Below are 20,733 nucleotides of genomic sequence, written 5' to 3'. Positions count from 1 at the left end.
GATCTCAGATAATAGAATTAAGACTGGCGTGTGAGACACGTCTCATAAAACTGGTCCCAACAGGTCATCAAAATCTGCATATATACTTAAAAATGTATAAATAAATAAAGCTGTACCCTCAAAATAGACCACAAACTTAACAAAGGCTAATACGTTTATTTCTTACAGCATTAAGAGCACTGAATTAAAAACTACTGTAAGCATTTCTTACCTTGCACAGGATAGGTTTGCATAGTTTATTGATAATAAAAAAATGAACTTCTCAAATTGGCCATAGAAAACAGCTGGGTAATTCTACAAAACGTGTATCTCATATACATATTATTAACAATAGCTAGCTAGCCAACTTGTACTGTTGTCTTAAAGGGTTAGCTCACCCAAAAAAAAAATTGGAAATTTGGTCATTAATTACTCCGCGTTCCAAATTACGTTCCAAACCAGTAAAACATTTGTTCATCTTCGGAACAGAGATTAACATAATTTTGCTGAAATCCGAGGGCTGTCAGACCGTCCCATAGACAGCAGGGCTACTACCATGTTCAAGGTCCAGAAAAATACCAAGATGTTTGAAAAAGCATTCTATGTTACATGAGTGTTTCAACTGTAATGTTACAAAGCTAATTTATTTGTATTGTCCTTTATGCACATTGTTATATATATATATATATATATATATATATATATATATATATATATATATATATATATATATATATATATCAATCCCGTTACCATATACAATTGTGTAGTACATTTAAATTTGCTAAGAAATGCCTTTTACTTTCATGATCTCAAGCTCAAGTCGTAAAACATAAAGCTGCCAGCCCTGTTACATGCCTTTTACCCTCAAAACATCACATTTTAACTCTCATTCTAAAAGCACCTTTTAGTTTCATGACCTCATGCACAAAACAATTCAAGTCAGATACATAAAACATAAAACTTGGCAACCCTGTTACCCTCATTCAACCCTCAAAACATTGCATTTTAATTATCATTCTAAAAGCTTTTCGTGACCTCAAGCAACAAACGTGAAAAGTATATAGATAAAATATCAAACTGTCAACCCTGTTAACCTCCCAAAGGAATAATTAGACCACATTAGACCACCTATTAAAATGTGTCCATTTAGCTTTACATTTATCTGATAGAACTAATATCCCACGCAAAATGTACTTTAAAAATCACCTCACATACTTTATAAAGCACCTGTTTGCCCAGCAGAAGTTAGATCATCAAGACCTCCAGAGAAATATGGAGTTATGATGGATATGGGCCCATGGTTTTCTGTCACAGTGACGGCTGGAGATACGAGGCACGTGTGAAGCCACCTCTGGACTGACGGTGGCTGGAGCAGGTGGCAGAAGGCAGGGGGTGAATGAACATCTGCCCCAACCGAGACTTTGCTAATGAAACATGCAGTTATGAGATTGACTAAGTGGCTAGGCAGACAGATTGGCAAACAGAAGACCACAAATGAGACGTGTCTTCTAAAAAGTTCCCATATATAGTATAGGCTTCTTTTGATACACAGCATATAAAAGTAGTTTGAAAATGAAGGAAGGAAAGTGTTGATTATGTGGAAATGTGTGTGTTCGGAGTATTTGTTTTGTGTCAGCTTGTACGATCATGTTTATGACACGCCTTGATTAGAGGAACTAGCATAAAAATATTTGAGGTTGTAGTCACACCTCAAGAAGATTTCATATCTCCAGGGCATCAGTTTGGCACTTCTTGCATAGCTATATGTAGTTGTGTTTTCAGTTTCATTTTTGAGGTTCCGTTTCAGTTCCATTTCTATTTAACAAGGTACAAGGTGCAAAAAGGTGGCTCACTGAGATTGTGGATGTACGGTATTCCGTTCTGCGTGTATCGCTGAGACCTTGCATTTCCAGCCAGCAGGTCGAGCTAACCCTGGTCAAAGACAGAGCCGAGGCTTTGTTTATGTCCTTAACCACTCAGAAATTCACAGAGAAGACCTCGCTTACACAAAAACTCGCACCGCCAATCTCGACATACTCCCACTTCCCTAGACCAGCGCATATCTGATGACATTCAAGGTAACCGTGAAACTCTGAACATTGTGCAAACATGCAGTTACTGAAAGAAGTACATTGTGACTGGCGAACAACTGGGTAATCATGAGCAAGAATTACACCATCTGTACTTTATGTCCACAGATTTCAGAAACAGATCTTGTAGACGCATGTGCTTTCGTTTGTAACTATTTATTTGATTAAATATTGAATTTGAGCTACAAGTACGTTTTTAGATGTCTGCCATCTACATTGGCAGCAAACTTTTTAAAATAAAAGTGTACTGAACTTCTTAAAAACAAGATTTTGGGATAACGTTTATGAGTAGGCCTATGGATATACAAAGATTAAAAATATTTAATTTCATTTTCAAAACGTTTACCTTTTGTCTGAAGTAATTTATTTTAATTCAACATTAACCTTTTTAATAAAATTTTTTTAAAAATGCTTATAATCAGATAAAAGTTACTTTTATGGATAACAACATTGCTAATTGGCACATTACACAATGGCAGCAAATTATTTACCGTTTATTTATTCTCCCTAATTTTTTTTTCTTCATTCTTTCTAAAAAATGTTTTACTGTTTGTCATATGGCCATGTAAATATTTTTTTTTTTCATGCTTCTGAATTTGGAGACAAAAACACCTCATTAAATTACACCTTGACTGAGACAAATGTCCTTTTAATCATAAGTAAGAAACTTTCACCTGAAAAGTGAAATGTAGGCAGATCTGCGTATTTCCATTCATCCTGGATTGCAATTTTAAACCATGACTTCAACAATTCTAAAAATAACTTTAAAATCAAGTCTCGCTGATCTTATCACAGCGTATTCTGGGATTGCATAATCTGCAAAGGATACATGCAATGCTGTCTACTTTTTGTAACATGTCTGTCATGCCTTACAATGTTGTCTAGGTAGGCAACTTTGGACCTCAGTTAATGATATCTGGCTGGAGAGAAATACAGAGATGCCTGTTGTATCTGAAGTGTTGCTGTCAGGCATTTCAATGGTTTTAAAATTCATGATGAGCGCTCTGCATCCAGGTCATCTGGGCAGTGCCGCTGAAGGCCTGTCTAATCTTTAGAGCACTTCTTGTCTGGTGCAGAGTGCAGTACAGTGTGTTTTTGAATAACTCTTCTCTACGGGAGGTGGACAGATTCAAAGATTACTGCAAACCTTCATCGGAATAAGAGCTGTGAGAGGAGCTTCTTGCTTCCAGAAATAGTTTCAAAATAGGAGGTGGGAAGTTGACCTTTACCCTTATGTGCTTGGCAGGAAATAATAGCTTTTATGTCTAAGGTTGATCAAACGTTGAGAGAAGAACAGTTCTCTTGTCTGTGCGATGCTTTTGTAAAACACGAAGTGAAATGTGCTGTGGTTTGTTAGTATTCAGTTCTGTGATTACAGACCTCTGATGTTTGCATAATAGTATTAAAAATGGCAGCTTAGTTACTGTTGTGCTAAAGGTCTTTGAGCAAGTCATGATAATTTTTTATAATAAGGTAGCATGGAGCCTCCTTATGATCACAAATATTGTTTTTTTGTTTTTTTTGCAGTGTGTGATTTCTGCACCACTAGAAGCACACAGGAAGGTCTATAATATCTTGTGAAAGCAAGCCATTAGCATTCTTATTCGTTGCAATGCCAATTGTTTAGCTATTGATATTTTGTGCTTTTAAGAGCCCTCTGAAAAACTGGAGACTGCTGAAACATCTACTGTGATATAATGGAATATAAGGGAATTATGAAGGATGTCTTTTGTAGTGCTTTTTCGGCATATTAGATGGCTAGCCATCAATGGAGAGCAAGGCTTTTTGTTCACAGAATGATGTAGTTGCCATCATCTACGAAAAGCCTGACTAGACCAAGCTAACAGCTCAAACAAATGGAATTACAAAGTGATTGTTTTCCGACACCCCGTGTGACATTGTTCCCCAAACAGGAAGTCGCATCCTAAAGTAAAATCAGTCATTGTGCCAGATGCTTGCATGATTAATATAAAACCATTACAGTGTCAGTATTTCAAAATGGCACATTAAAGCAGTTTTGCACCGTGAATTGAGTTTCAGGCAAGTTTAGCGTAGGTACCTGTTCTCTCAATTAAATACAGTAGTTGCTTATTAGCGCACACCTAGTTAGCACATATTCTACATGACTTCCCTAATGCTACCTGTGTAAACTACTCATCAGTTGTAAATGTGTTATAAACACATTTATAGGTTGTGTGTGTGCGTATGTACTGGGGTGAAAGATTACCAATGATGAGTAAAACATTTACAACTCATGAGTAGTTTACACTTTGGATTAGGGGATGCAGAAAGTGTCATAATTAATTTTTGGTTTTGTTCAGCAGTGTAAAGGCTGACTGGTGAGGGTTAGACGTATTCTCTTACACTGATATAGCAAACGCTATGAGATAGTACAGTACAATATGGACATTTCAATGATTTATAAGTGAGTAATATTTACCATTTCCCAACTATATGTTTAAGTTAGCATATTATTCATTTGTGAACACATGTTTTGTAAACGATTGGTCGAGAGTCATCTAATCACTTGTAAATTCTTTATAACTCCATCTGCATAGATAAACATATTAACATATCACTTATTGATCATTTATGAACACTTAGTTATGTTTTACAAATGATTAGTTCATCATTAATTAATCACTTATAAATGCCTTACAACTGGACATTATTATAAAATGTCACCGAATAAAATGCAACCTCTTCTGTCCTTGTGAATAGTGTTTTCTTTTTATCTAGAGCTCCACAGAAATACAAATATTTGAATAATATCAGGTGTCTGAAGATCAAGGTGCCAGTCGTTCAAAGGTGATGTGTCTGAACAAGATTGTTGTCTGATGAGGACAATAGATCTTTGGTACTGCCACTGTATCCTCTGGTTCAGCATCAGAAGTTTATGGAAAAGTTGTTCATGTCCCTGAAAACTGAGACATGGACATGCATTATAGTCTAACAATGGAAAATGATTTGAAAACAGTTGCAAAACAAGCAGTATATTAAAAATGAAGTCAACAATTCTGACTGTTATTTATTTTTTTGTTCATAGACTTTTTATTTAGCTTCAGTGAATATTTTCATATGTTTTTTGATACATTGTAATAGGCACGAATTTAATTCAATAGAAGTGCTGTTTCTTAATTATCATAGCCGGACTCTGTGTCCAATTAACCGTGTAACAATTTGCAGAAAAAAAAGAGTTGTTTTTTCAAGAGCACTGCACCAGAAGAGCTTCAGATGTTTTCTGCTCAGGCACATGTAATGTCCCACCTGCTCTTATCAGGTAACAGAGGACTGATTAGACCATAATGAGTTTAATTGCAGTGTTGTGTGAAGATGCTGAGGATGTCACGGTTCATTATGATCCTCAGTGCTATAGAGAGCAGCACAGGACTAAGACAACATCTACTTCCATCCTCTCCTCTCCTCTCCTCCTCAATAACTCTGTTTTTATCTTCAGATATTATATTTTTATCTTCTCTTGTCTTATCTTGTCCTCTCTTCTTCAATCTTAAAGTAAAAGTAAAAGTAAAAAATTTTTGGAACAACCACGAAAGGTTCTTTACAGCTTTCTTTAGGTTCTTTAGATTATTAAGAAAAGATGGCTGATAACTGCAAGGCTTTGGGGAACCTAAACTGGTTCTTCTATGGCATCGCTGTAAAAACCCCCTTTTGGAATCTTTATTTTTAAAGTGTTCTTTCACATCGGCTAATCTTGTCTTTATTCTCTTCTCCAATTTCAGATGTTTTCTCGTGTCCTCTCTCTTCTTGTGTTGCATCCTCTACTCTTTGTTTGGCTCACCTCTTCTTTCTTTTCTCTTCTCATCTCATCTTAGTTTGTCTCCTCTGTTCTTACCTCATCTTCTCTTTGGTCCTTGTCTTGTGTTGTTGTTTTTTTCACATCTCATCTCATCTCAGTTGCTTTTCTTTTTCCTCTCTCATTTTGAATCAAATACTCCTGTATTTTTTGTGTCCTTCTCATCTTTACCTTTTCTTCCTGCCTTCTCATTTTGTCTTCTCCTTTATCTCATCCCCTCTCCTGTCTCATCTTGTCATCTTCATCCTTCTGTTCATCTCATTTTGTTATCCCTGTTGTCTTAGTTTTTCTTTTCTTTAATAATCTCTTATCTCATAATGTCTCCTCTGTTTTTTCTATTCTCTTCTCTAGTTTCCAACTTTCTTCTTGACTTGTCTTGTATTCTTGTCTCCCTCACTCATCACCTTTCCTATCATCTTGTCTCACTCTTTTATCTCTCTTCTCTGCTCTTCTGGTACTTAGTAAGTCAATCCTATCAAATTTATTCGCTGAACTCATATCAAAGTGTGATAAACAATGGCTAGACATTCCATCACAGTGGTTTAGATTTGGCACCAAGCTCAATAATTTGAATATTGGCTAATGTCTTCTAAAAGCAGAAGAGAAAAATAAAGAGTAAAAGCCTGGGCTGTTTGTGCCGTGTACCCCGGGGGGTGTTGGTTTGTTTCCCCTTGGAACTGTCAGCATCCGAGGCAGTGATCGCTCAAAATCGGTGCCATCAGCCCGTCTGGCCAGGTGGCTCCACAGACTCCAGGATTCTCTGCGAGTATGTGTGTGTGCGCTCATGCACATATGTTTGTCTGCCTGGCTTTTTTGTCACTCTGTGGGGGGTCTGAAGTCTGTCTGTCATGCAGAGCCCCATCCGTTGCGCAGCGGTCTTTAACCTGGCTGCAGTTCACACTGCCCCCGTGAGCAAGAGGTCACATGAGGTCATCCGAGTAGAGGATGGCAGTAAACTGTTGAAACAAAGCCCTGATGGTCAGCGGAGACCCTGCTGGAACAACAGAACAGAATCACACTGGGTAGCGCGTCTCAGTGCCTTATTCTGTTCATGTAGAAGCACCACATTTCCAGATATATTAAATATGAATTTGCAAAGTTCTATTTATTCCCTTTATTGTGTTAAAAACTTTCATAATAATACTTTTGGTGCACACCCAAGATCATTGACAAAGTTTGGCTCATTTGGATGATAAGCTTTATTTTTAGTTTTTGGCAAGCTTTACAACTTGGTTGTGAACCTACAAACCATACAAGAGTTTTCTACTGATTTGAATGAAACTGCACTAAATCTCAGTCGCTAAAAGTCAGTCGCTATTGATGATGTTTGATGTATGAAAACTGTGTGTTTTCACTTCTTTCTAAGCTGGAATGGGGCATATCTCCTTTATGTTCTTTTATGAACTCCCACGTTCTTTAGAACTGTTATACTATATTTATTGCAGATGGGTTAAATGTGCCATTTTATGTTGACACTTTGTAAACAAAAACAAAGGTTCAAAACCAGTGTATTAAAGTAAAGTGAGCAAAGCTCTGCATTTTGTCACCTTTTCCTGCATTGTTCTTCCCTTGTCATAGGAGTAAACATTTGGCACTTTGATGAAGGAGGAGCAATTGAACTCTTGTTCGGACCATGCAATTGAAACAAGTGTGAAAGCACACTTCATTTAAATATGTTTGAGGCCAAAAAAAAACGCCTTTGGTGTTTATGGACGTCATCAAATGTCTAATAAAGACTTTTAACCCCAACTGACATGTGGTTAAAAAATAGAGCCTAGCTTAGCACCTACTAACACAATGTTTGCATTTGTGATCAGAAAAAAGACAAATGATAAACACTAACCTACAATGCTTAAAACTTGCTTTTGAATAGTCAGTGGCAAATCCTTTAAATTTGCAAACAGGTACTTACAGGCTGTGAAACGCAGAAGCGGCAGACTGTCCTCGCAAAGTTGGAATTGCCCCACTTTATAGAAACAGCATTTGTGCAGAGTCAGCATAGGCTACTCTTCAGGTTCAGGAACCAGTCTTCCTTAAAATGCACTGAACACACTCTAAAAATGTGTTGAACTGTTCCTGAACAGTGTTGTAAATACAACTTAACCATTGATTTCCAGTTGCGCCCTCTTTTGGAAGCCCAAACACAGCAGTTTCCCTTTCACAACATGTCCAGAACATGGCGATGGCAGCAACACTACAGCGAGCATAATATCTCTGCCTTCTTTCTTGGCGTAAAAATTTTGGTGGTGAAAATAAACGCACGCAGTGACGTAGAAATGAGGCGTGTTTGAATGAGCCGTTTTAGGAAGGCATGGTTATTTTAGAATAAGTATATCTCTTTGGTTTTGAGACTTTAGTCTACAGACAGCTTGTAACACCCAAAGAAAAAGGCAACCTTGAAATCGCATCAAATGACCCCTTTAAAGCATGCAGCCTTTTTTTTTGTCCTTTAGTTGTTTATTTTGATCTCTGCTACACGTAACAGTAAAAGGTTTTTTTTTGACTCAGTACAAACATTGCATTGATTCCTGCTGGTTCGGAGCTGGTCTGTTGCGAGTTTGTCTTTAGAACTCAGTGCAGTGGTTGTGAATGAAGTAGCCGTGTGTTGGATTACTGAGGCATTTCTTGGTGTGGTGGCTGTTGTGTGTTTGTGGATGGCCCTTGAGGTCATGACATTTATCTTTACTATGTGGCTTGGGATGTACGGGTAAGTGTGGTTTGTTTCTTTGCATCAACAGATATATTTCCCCTTTCATACACTTGGTGTCTGTCAGTCAGTTTATTCTTTGTTATATCTATTGCTGTTGTTGCGTGAATTATTAGTCGAGATTGTCATGTGATCTTAACATGGCTGCCCCTTGACCCACTGCTGGTAAAAATAAACCCTTTTTAGGTCGCTGTTATAATTTTTCATCTCATGTGACTACACATAATTAAAATGTTTAAAATGCATCTAATTGTCAATTTGTAAGATGATGTATTTATAGTTTATAGGTGTAGCTAAATAACCAGGTCAAAATCAATTTTAATTAATTAATTTATACAACCAAAGCTACGTTATATGGGTTAAATCAGGTAGCAGTATCTATTTAGTATTTAATGTAATAATTGCAATAATAACCACTTTTTGCTCTTTTTATAACATTTCACTTTATTTAAAGGTTGCAGACTTCCACTTTTTCATCTAGATTCTGAGTGCAGATACTGCATGGACCTACTTATAAACAAGCTCTGAAGTTATTTGTAGACTTTATGGCATAAATTCTTATCAAATTTCCCATTATTGTTGGAATAAACAAACACGAATGAATTCTGTAGAGATTTTGTGTGGGCCTGGTTATGATTAAGCCTCTGGCTCATTTCTTTGGGTTTTGAAGCTTTTTAACTTCTTGTGTGAGTGGTTACAGTGAATTATCCCATTGATTTAAGACAGCAACGGGGCAATCCCAATACATTTCAAGCTTGTTAATTCTAAAATTTTCCTCTGTCTCTGATTTGCCTTCTCTCTGCATCTTTGCGTTGGAGAGAGTTTCTTTTAGTCAAGTTTTTGCAGTATTCGTATCACAAAAGATGTCATCAAGCCGAAAGATCCAGTATATTGTATTCCTCTGTCATCCTTTCATATAAAGCAAACAAACCCTAGGGGAAATGTATTGGCTGTCAAGACACTATCTAATGTATTTATTCATTTATTTGTCTGTTTTATTATTTAACTCGTATCCCGTAGGAGTCTGCAGATTTTCTGGACATAAAAGAGGAAGCGACTAAAGACACAATCTTGAAATTATTTATTGATTGTTGTCAAGAATTTGGAAGTGCGGCGGATGCAGGACTGCTGTTATTTCATTACTGAGGTTGTGTGGTGCTGAGACTGTTTAGCTACGTCATATCAGTAGCCGTTATATGGAGTCAAGGGTTAATGTAGAGGCCATGGGAATGAAAATACACACACAAGCTCAAGTTATACTGGATGTTTCATTTCGCTGCTTGGCAGTCTATAACTAACTATAGCTGTTTTCAGAATATGCTGCTTTAGCAGTATGTATGCTGTGCTCAGTACGCATGTTTCTCAGTATATATTTTCTTCAGAAAACATACTTGCATATATTGCACATTAGAAATAGCATTGAGGTGCTTAAAAATGATTGAGATAGCATATATGGCGCTCGTGCATTAACCAGCTAGGCCCTGCATTAACCCTGGCCCTCAAACAAACCAGCTTTCTGCTTTTGACAGTGGTCCAAACAAACCCTCTGTCATCTCTCAGAACAGCACTTGAGTTACTGCAAAGAAATAGAGCACTTTAAAATTTACATATGACCTTTGAATGTAGCGATAACTGTAGAATCCACGTATTGCTTCGCTGCGTGAAAGGCCTCAGGCAAGACAACTCAGGTGTGAAAACAGACTGAATGGAGTCAGGGCCTTTTGAAGGGTTCAGTGTTGTGGATTCTCTTGTGTGGAAATCTCCTCTCGTGAAGTTAGTTATCTTGAGAGTTGTGACAGGGAATGGAAGAAGCAGATGGATGTCTGGATTTTAAATTCCGAATTCTCCTCTTCATCATTCACATCTGTTACTCTGAAATCTCTCTTTTCATCTAAAGGAAGCCTATAAAATGTGCACCAGGTAACGTTTTCAGGTAGTTTTGTGCAGTGGTGCCTTCACACCAATCGGTTGTCGATATAGAGTCCAAGACAACACTTGAGTGGTTTCTTAATGATCTACAACAATATAGAGAGAGAATATTTAATTATTACATTTACAAAAATCGCATGCCACATGATCATCGGATTTGCACGTGCATATGCTACTTGCGGAGACAGCAGTTTTCAGCTTTTGGACACAGCCAAGTGGTCAGGGTTTGGCAGGGTAGCATGGTCCAGTTGGCCCCCGTTGGTTAATGGTGTAACTATATTATTGTACTGCCAAAACAGCATTTCTGCATTGAAGGCCTTTCAAAAGTCTCACTTTATTATGACAAAACCACAACTACCATCTTGACTTTTAATACCCATGACATTGAGCATACTTTGTGAGTTTGTGTTCCTGAAATGTAGTTATCTTGGCTGAAATTGCCAAAGCGTTTTTTTTGGTTAGGCTTTATTTTGTTATTTTCTGTAAGTAACTCTATAACTACATGTAAACTAATTCTTATTAACAGACATGCAACTACATGTCTGTTAACTCTCAGAATAGAGTGTAAGGGTAGGTTTAGGTCCACTAATACTCTTAACGGCTGCTAGTTGACATGTAGTTGCTTACTGTTGTCTAAAGTGGGCTATCCAAATAAAGTGCTATCTTTTTTCTCGTATGTTTGAACGAACAGTTCTTGTGTGCGCTTCCACAGAGGTCTGTCTATCAAAGGGTACATACCTGTGCCGTTAATGAGTGAGCATTTAGTCTAATGCAATCAGACCGATCTATCAGGTAACGTATAATAGCTGCTCCACAGATTTTAGATGATGCAGTATTTCAGGGCTGCGTTCAAATGCCATTGAATGCGATCGTGGATATTTTCAAACGTTTTGCGTGATTTGCTGAGAGAGTCTGCTGAGACCTGAAAGAGATTAATCTTATCTTGTAACTACGTATGATTAAGTACATAATCGTCTTTACGCTTGGTTTATGTCATTTCATTGCCTCGACAATATATTTATTTTCTTGCAATATGTCAATTATGGGCTAAACTGTTCTAAAGCAGTAACTGCGTATCTCATTGGGAGACAGGAGTGGGTTTGTGTGATAAAGCAGTAGAGTGCCACCTATTGGCCTGACAGGCAGATCACAGACACACTTTGTTGTTATCAAGTGTGGGTGTAACATTAATAGTTAATGTGTTTCTTCTGTTGCTCTTATAGGACACCTGTGTGTGTGATTGACGTAATTCACTGCAAAACACAAAAAGTGGCTTTGTACTATTTTTATTATTATTAATATTAATTTTAGATAATTGACAGCTCTGGTAATTTTACAGTTCACGTAACAGATCTTCTTTAATAATGCTAATGTAATTCCAGTAACAATTTGTTTTCCATAGGAGGGGAAGAAGAAATTTGACAAGGAGGCTGAAAAGTATTACTCTTCACTGGAAAAACATCTCAACCTGTCGTCCAGAAAAAAAGAATCGTCTCTCCAAGAGGTGAATCATTCCGCAAATATGACTTGATTTGCATTTTCTGAAGTATCAAAAGAATTATAGTAAAATCAGGTTTAGGTTTAAGTTTTAATTCTGAGGCAGGGCCGAAGAAGTGTCTTTTCATCATGACTTCTGTCTGCTGTGCACTAGACTCACAGACAATCAACAAATAGTTATAAAGGGTAAATATGTGCAATATCTTACAGTAACACTGTCTTTTTTGATGGCAACATTGGTGATGATAGTGATGTAATTATCAAAAGCGATTGTTCAGTTAAAATTGCTTACTCATCCTCATGCCATTCCACTTGTATGACTTGTTTTCTTGTTAAACATAAAAGGAAAATTTGAATATTGTATTTCCATGCAATTATAATGACTGGGAATGAATTAATAACACGCAAGGCATGAACTACTTTTAAAGTAGTTCTTAGTGTTGTTTTTGCAACTTGAAAGCTTGAATTCTTCCTTTTGTGTTTTACAGAAAAAGTAAGTCTTGCGGGTTTTGAACAACATGGGGATGAGTAAATAATGATAGCATTTCCATTTTTGGATGACTAATCCTTTTAAAAACATAAGCATTTAAAAGCTTTAGTTCCTGTTTTTTTTTTCTTTCATGCTGTTCGGTTGCGTTTGTTTAGCTTGTTGTTACACAGATTCTCACAAAGCCGAGCCAGAAATTCTCACATGTAACCATTAACCAAAGCCCAAACACGTCCAAATGAGCGAACAAGCCTGGCAGCCATAACTTTCTGTCCGTCTCTAGGGTAACAGCGCTCTTTGTTCGTTTGCAGGCTGACTCTCAGATTGATAAGGAAAGGCAACTCTTTTATGACGCCTCTTTAGAATACGTTTTCAAAATCCAGGAGGTTCAAGAGAAGAAGAAATTTGAATTTGTTGAGCCGGTAAGATCTTTGCGATGCGTGCAATTTGCTCTTGTATTTACACACAAATAAGCACTCTCATGCACACAACCACAAAAACATGTAGTCAAATCTTGCAAAAGAAGTCAGATGCCCACCGTGCAGTGTACTGCAATGAGAATCAAGCCATCTGGTCAGTAATGGCTTTGTAGCCAACAGGAAGTAACTGGACAGTTTATGACTACTGGAGTCATAATCTCACAGTCTTATCATGCCAAATTACGAACCTCAGCCTTCATTTCCTGTCATGCAGTACCCCTGAGCTATTAAAGGTACAGTTCACTCAATAATTCACCTTTCTTTATCTGTTTAAACCGTTTTAGTTGCCATTGAATCCCACTGTCTAAAACTGTACTCATATTTGGCAATATAGAGTAACTGCACACCAAAAATCCCAATCATCTCATCCAGTACCAAATGATTTGAACTGCTATCCAAGTTTTCTAATGAATCTTTAGAATGGAACGTCGAAAACAAATGTGGTCCTTCCTCTTGAAGTAAATCAATAGCTGAAAGTTTTGTGCAGTTGAATGGTTTGTTCACCCCAAAATGAAAACTCTGTCATTAACACTCACCCTCATGTCGTTCCAAACCTGTAGGACCTTCGTTCGTCTCCAGAACACGAATTAAGATATTTTTAATGAAATCTGGGAGCTACCTGAGCCTCCATAAACAGCTACAAAACTCAAATGTTCCCAAGTCCTGAAACGTAGTATAAAACGTCATCGCTATGAGAGTAAAAAAAAAGAAATATTATAAAATTAGCTTATCCTCATTCTTCTTCCCTTAGTTACGCCTTCCACCATTTAGGAGAGTACTTAAGATATATGGTATTTGACATAATCAGCATTGTTCAGCTCGAGAAGAAAGTGATCGCATGAATGTAATAAGCATTCAGGGGAAAGTGTGTATGCTTTGCGATACTCTCCAAAATGGTGGAAGACGTATCTTGTGGGAGTTGATTGTTAAAAAATTGTTATTTTTGTTCTTTGCCCAAAAAAGGTATGTCTGATGTCACATGGACAGCTTTATAATGTATTTACTATATTTCTGGACTTGGTAACATTTCAGTTGCGTAGCTGTCTATGGAGGGTCAGACAGCTTTTCGATTTCATCAAAAATATCTTAATTTGTGTTTGAAGATGAGCGAAGGTTTTACGTTTTTTTTCCAGCGCTTTAGCATCTAAATCTCCACTCGGCAGACAGATCGCGTGAAATAAACAACAGCTGGACCTCACATATTACAACAGTGGACAAAATTTGCATGACTCATTTCTGCATTAAGCATATTTATATGCTTAAGTGTGAGCAGTAAAGCGAGCCAGAGAATGTGCTGTAGAGATTTAGAGGAGCATCCAGTGTTTATCACCTGGCATGGGAAAAAATGATGCTGTTAATCTCCCAGAAGCACCACAGTCTGGACTGCTCTTGAGTTTCAGGGTGTGTCATCAGCATCTTTGAAGTCTTCTGCTAAAGTCACTATCAGAAAGTCAAATCTTTGCACAGGCCTCGAGTATAAGAGAGCTGGGATAACCACAATGATTAATAGATGGAACATTAGTCATAACTTTATGCACTCACCGCAAGTATTTAGCTGGTCGTGTGATCTTAAGATGGATGCCCCCATGAGGAGACCCACGCTATGTAAAATGAAACAGTTTTTGTAAAAATTAATAAAATAAAAAGTTTTTATTGGGCTACTGAGTGCACATCATTCTCACACATTTCACGAAAGTACTATTTATTTATTTCTGTTGATCATTTTAATTAGGAAAAATACTTTTTTAATAAATTTTAATAAATTTTTTTCAGAGAACATTGTACAACAAGTCCTGTCAGGCTTTTAAAACCCAGTCTCATGAAAATATGTACCTCTGGGTACTATTCTGCAACACGTTTTTACGTACATTTTTGGAACGCTTTGAAGCAGTTTCGAAGAGAAATGTCCACTGTGACGTTAAAACACAGATTCGATAAGTGAACCCTGGCATGCTTTTATTATCTTATAGGTACGTATTGCAGTGTTTTAATTAAGTATTATAGTATTCTGTGAGCTACCGAAAAAAACTACCATTTATGAAAACCCATTGAAAGTATCAGTTTTCAAATATCCCATGTATTTATGTATTTATCGGTACGTATTTTGCGTCCCACTAAAAAGTGCCCCCAGGTACATTTTGCCATGAGACCGGGCTTTTGCCGAGCCATTATGTGAAAACAAACTGAATTTAGAAACTGACACACAAAACATTAAGAAATCCCTGTTTGCACCGAGAAAGAGGAAGAGATGGGTATGTTGTGCAACAAGCATATGATGGAAACTTTTTATTTACATCTAGCTGTATTTATATCTTATTTGGTGTTGCAGCTCTTGGCCTTCCTACAGGGTCTGTTCACATTCTACCATGAGGGTTATGAGCTGGCCCACGAATTTGAGCCCTACAAACAACAGCTACAGTTTAACCTGCAGAATGTAAGTACACATCACTTATGAGTCATCCGGTTTCTCTTTCACTTTTTCACTTACAGTAGCCTCCTGTTTGACTTTTGAAAACATTTATAAAGCAACATGATGTTACGCCTGGCACATATAAAAAAGCTTTGCATCCCTTCGTTTTTTCGACCTGCTCTGTGTCTCTTTGATCAATAATGGCCTATAATAAAGCGCTTCCTGCTTCTCATCGGCATCACTGTGTCTGGGTTCTATGACCTTTGACCTCTTAACTGTCACTGTAAACTCAAAGCTGAGCTGGTGCCGCAGAATTTCTTGTTTTAAAGGACAAAATATTCTGCTGCAGCCCTGTGCCAGCACTACGGCGTATATACGCTGAAATAACGTTGCTGTGAAAGCGTGAGACATTAGCCTTAACGGTAATTCACTACCAAAGGACAAGCACCTTTAATATTGTAGGAGTGGCATTGATAATTCACAGTGATGTATTTGGCTGAGATGTAAGTACTCTAGAGGACGAAAGAAAGATATGAAGCCATTTCTTTTAATTTCTTTCCAACAAACTGTGAAAGTCAATTTGAATGCACTTGGTATGTACATAAATGAATATATATATAGGATAATTCATGGCTCGGTGTGCCTTAAGGAAGAAATAAAGCATATCCAACTGGTTGTTATTGAAAAATAAACCAGGACAGGGTGATCAGGGCTGGTCTTTCATCACCCGAGGTGTTTATTTTGCAACAACAACCAACTGGATGTATATTATCCAGCTTATTATACGGCTAGTTGCCATATAAGTAAATAATTGGACGCCGCATATAGATTTGAGTTGAATTTTTTATTAGCTCATTTGTAAAGCTTCCACAAAGAAAACAGTTCCTTTGAGCCACGACAAACAACTTAATTCATAACTTTCCACCCAATTAAATAATTACCTGGACATGAAATATTGATTTTGAGTTGAAAATGGTTTAAGATCCATTACGATGTGCAAAACAATCGCTCTGGCAACCGTGAGAGCACTACAACAGTACTGCGGTTCTATTACGGCTGATTTAATTTTCAGGCGCACAAATGGCACAGTTGAATCCGAATGGCACAAGAGATAACATGTCTCTGTTGTTATACGAGATAAAAGAAGTGCCAGCTTCAGATGCCAGAAGTTGTCCGTTATACAGCTTTGGTGATGATGTCAGTCATTGTCAGGAAACATTAGATCTGTCGTGACCAACCAATCAGAATCAAGTATTCCAGGAAGCCGTTTATTAAACTCCTATTTGTAGATTATCCCACTTATACCGTTGGTCGCTTGCCGGCCTGGAAAGCTACATCGATGCTTGCAGTGCTGACCGCAAGTCTCTGTGATCCCAAATGCGTCATCGTGTTCACAATCGTCTACGTAATTTGGCCTCTTTTTGTCTGAATCCATTTTTGCTTCAAAGTTGATTCACTTCGTAGCTCTTCGGTTTACGGCTTATAACCCTATAACGACAACTTTTTGTTTGGAGAGAATTGACTTTTAAACCAACACAAGCAATAGCAATCTATCCGAGGAAAATGCTTTTCGGTCTCTATGCGATTTTAACAGCATTGTCCTCTGTTCGGTGGCGGATGCATTACTCCAATACGATTTCAGGCCATTCTCGGGAAATGGTGTAATTTATGGCAAATAAAAAAGATGATTTCTTTTCCCACAAGTACCTAAAACTGCTGAATTTTGATGCGCTTTTGTTTTTTGAAGAGCATGCTAAAAGTGCTACAGCTAACTCAAGATGTTGTTCGTTTGAAAATGCGCAACAAATTGCGACGTTCTTCTCATGGTTTTAGTATTACTGTGGTATTTTATGAAGCACCTTTGGACACACACACATTTTTCCTCATCGGTGTACAGAATCAGTGTGAAGAAAGAGTATGCTTATTTAAAAAATATTATACTAAATTATATTATTATTATAATAATGTAGTTAACTTACTACAAGTCTTCAAGTTTACTACACGGGAAAAATCTGCCGATTATTATTAGTCAAAATGTATCATAAATTTTCCTCTATCTAGCTTCTCTTTCCTATGCATGGCTGTATGCTGTAGATGTATATTACTATATTCTTATTTCATGTCTGATTTTTAATGTGTGCGTGTCTGTCAGATAATAATTGGCTCTTCTAAAATGGCTCTTGCTATTCCTATGACCTTTGTGTGTGTGCATGTGTTTTTATTTGTCGGATGAAGACGAGAAACAACTTTCTGAGCACCAAGCAAGAAGTAGAAAAGCTGATGAACAGAGTTCGGTCTGCAGATCAAGACCAGAAGCCCCCCGGCCAGTGGACAATGGAAGGCTACCTCTATGTCCAGGAGAAACGTGAGTGTTAGTCTTTCTGACACTAAGAATGAGCAAACAGAAGAACCGATGGTCTATGGCCTTACTTACCAGACGCTTTTTAAAATATATAATAATAAGCCTATCATTTGGTTTTCATGCGTCTTCATTTTTATCTTCCGTAAGTGACCTCACTTGGGTCTTGTGTTTTTCCCGTTCCTTCATGCTACAGAGGAAATGCCTGAATTAAACTGCTGTCCACATGTTAACAGTTCGATTGCATTCTTAGAATTAGATTATAGAATTTCAGATAGGACAGTGAATGACCTGGTCTAAGAAAAGATAACATTGCCCTCTGGTGGATGGACACGCAATACACAGTTAGTTCAATAAAATATTGTATACAATGTTATCATTTTAAAACTACAGATGAAAATCCAAACATTAAACGATCACAGTAAAGAAATAAGATGTAAAAATGTTTAGTAAATTCACATATTTTTAAACAAGTGAATATTCTAAATTGTTCTATAAATGTATTAAAAGTAAAAGAATAAATATACTAAGATAATTGTATTTACTTCACTTAAAATAAGAAAGTTTATTGTAAACACACACAAACATATATATATATATATATATATATATATATATATAGTGTGACAGCAATATTATCAGAGAAAAAAATGTAACTCACAAATAACATGAGAAAAATGTATCTTCATTCTTGGAGTTACAAATAGCATGAGAGAGGTTTATCTTTAATATAAAAGTTTTTATTTATTTATTTATTTATTTTTCCTGTCACACGCATTGATACGTCAACTACCAATATATATGTACAAATATTAATTTATTTGTTAACATTTTAGAGCATGGGAGCTGCAAATGGCAGTGCTTTACCAAGCAAGAATATCCCTTATGCACGTCTCATCCTCGTTTCAGGGCCTTTGGGATGCGCGTGGACACGTCATTATTGTACGTACGAAAAAGGCGGCAACACCTTCAGCATGTGCAACACCGAGGCAAAACCCACAGCTAAACAGGTACAAAGATGTTCGTGTTTCAGTCGTCTGTGCAGAGCTGCTGTTTACATCAGATCCTCACTGTCTGTCTCTCTCTCTCTCTCTCTCTCTCTCTCTCTCTCTCTCTCTCTCTCTCTCTCTCTCTCTCTCTCTCTCTCTCTCTCTGTCTCTCAGAATGGTGTCACGTCAAATCCCACGGAGAAGTTCAGACTGAAGTCCTGTATCAGGAGGAAGACTGACTCGATTGATAAGCGCTTCTGTTTTGATATTGAGGTGGTTGAAAGGTGGGTGTCTGCGCTGACGACACGGCACAGGTGTTTTAAATCTTTAACTCTCCCTGAGAAGTATTTCAACCAAAAATAGACATGTTGTCATCTGTTATTCACTCTAATGGTTTTATGAACTCGTGTGACCGTCTGTCTTCCATGGAGCACAAAAGGAGGAATTTGAAAGAATGTCTATGCTTTGTTTTATTATATTTTATAATATATATATATATATATATATATATATATATATATATATCTTCAAAATAAATTATTGGACTCATTTTATTTATATATATATTTATATATATATTTATATATATATATATATATATATATATATATATATATTTTTTTTTTTTTACATTTATTTTATGTTCTTTTTATGAAAAAGAACTTTGTGAATATTCTTCATAATATCACCTTTTGTGTTCTACAAGTCACACAGGTTTGTAACTACTTGAGGGGAAGTAAACGAATACAAAATGTTCATATTTGGATGAAATCCTACCTCTTTTTAATATGTGCAATAGCGTCTGTTTGTCAGATATGAATTTTCCCTTCTTGTTTTAAGAGTGGCCTGAATTATAATTTTTCTGCATGCTCCCTGTGTCTTTTACTTCACACCGTATCATCTGTCTTGTTCTGTATAACTGTATGATCTTCCCCTTTTTTTACTTACGTCTGCCGTCGTGGCACAGTCTTACGATATTAGGTGGCAAACATGTATCCGTATGTATGTAAGCGTTTGTGCGCACCTAAAACATGCACATTCTACTAACGCTCAGTTCCTCAGACCCGTGAGAAGCAAATGTAGCGTTTGGTGTGTTCTCGTACTTTGCCACCTAGTGTAAGGTTGCACTGTTGTTTTGCTGAGAGTTTACCTTGTGCTGTATGTGCCCATTTTCCCCTGTCCCTTTTCTGTGTTTATTTCAATCTAGAAATACCATCTATCGTGGATCTCTTTTCAGACCACTGCAATTTTTCTATAAAGCCCGGTATGTGACCAGTCCAGAAGCATGTTGAAGCGCATGTGTGCTGCTTGTAATCTCATGCATTCGAAATCCCACGCTGATCAAAGCTCATTTCTCACTCCGATGGTTTTTAAGGATTGCATGATGAAAATCCAACACATTCCCTGCACCTATAATTGGTGGGATAACAGTTTGATTTGATTTAACTGGCTGAGTGATTTTTGATCTGGAAATCACATTATCACCTGACATCAAGGAACAAACATCACAACATCTAATCAACATTATAGCCACGGCTACGCCAGGCTACGGTTACAGCTACAGAAACATCTAATGACAGAATTAGGACAGATTAATAATTATTATATCTATATGATCGGTTTATGAGAATCTTGAGAAAGCCTTTTAAGGCATCATCTAATGCAAAGGCCCTTAAAGGCATTTTGCATGTTTTCTTCACAGAAAAAGCACTACAGTTTTATTATTATTATTATTATTATTATTATTATTACCTCAAGTACTCCTTTAATAAAATTGATATAGAATATATTAATAATTATAATTAAATAATTTATGTAATATTTAATTTTTAGTGTTTGATTTAGACTTTTTGTGTGTGTGTGTGTGTGTGTGTGTATATATATATATATATATATATATATATATATATATAATCTGTTTTTGCATATAAACTCTTCACATATAAATATATATAGTAACACTTTATTTTACGATTACACTTATTAGTTG

The 20,733-nt window shown here is 36.7% G+C and overlaps 1 protein-coding gene across 6 annotated transcripts in view; it reads left to right on the top strand.

Moving 5' to 3' along the window:
• Positions 1-20,733, top strand: part of LOC122362800 (rho GTPase-activating protein 42) — an 81,133-nt gene that overhangs the window by 48,461 nt on the left and 11,939 nt on the right. For 2 of the 6 annotated variants that reach the window (XM_043264372.1, XM_043264371.1), the window contains exons 5-11: positions 11,925-12,026; positions 12,818-12,928; positions 15,315-15,419; positions 17,631-17,760; positions 18,664-18,764; positions 18,918-19,027; positions 19,951-20,007. In XM_043264372.1, the coding sequence (XP_043120307.1) occupies positions 11,925-12,026; positions 12,818-12,928; positions 15,315-15,419; positions 17,631-17,760; positions 18,664-18,764; positions 18,918-19,027; positions 19,951-20,007 (716 nt within the window). The remainder of the gene's footprint in view (positions 1-11,924; positions 12,027-12,817; positions 12,929-15,314; positions 15,420-17,630; positions 17,761-18,663; positions 18,765-18,917; positions 19,028-19,950; positions 20,008-20,733) is intronic. The other 4 variants (XM_043264375.1, XM_043264374.1, XM_043264373.1 and 1 more) reach the window with 3 other exon arrangements.

The sequence above is a fragment of the Puntigrus tetrazona genome, chromosome 18 (assembly GCF_018831695.1).
Source record: "Puntigrus tetrazona isolate hp1 chromosome 18, ASM1883169v1, whole genome shotgun sequence".
In the NCBI taxonomy this organism is placed as follows: domain Eukaryota; kingdom Metazoa; phylum Chordata; class Actinopteri; order Cypriniformes; family Cyprinidae; genus Puntigrus; species Puntigrus tetrazona.
The sequence above is the reverse complement of the archived record's forward strand: the minus strand, read 5'-3'. Positions and strand labels throughout refer to the sequence as shown.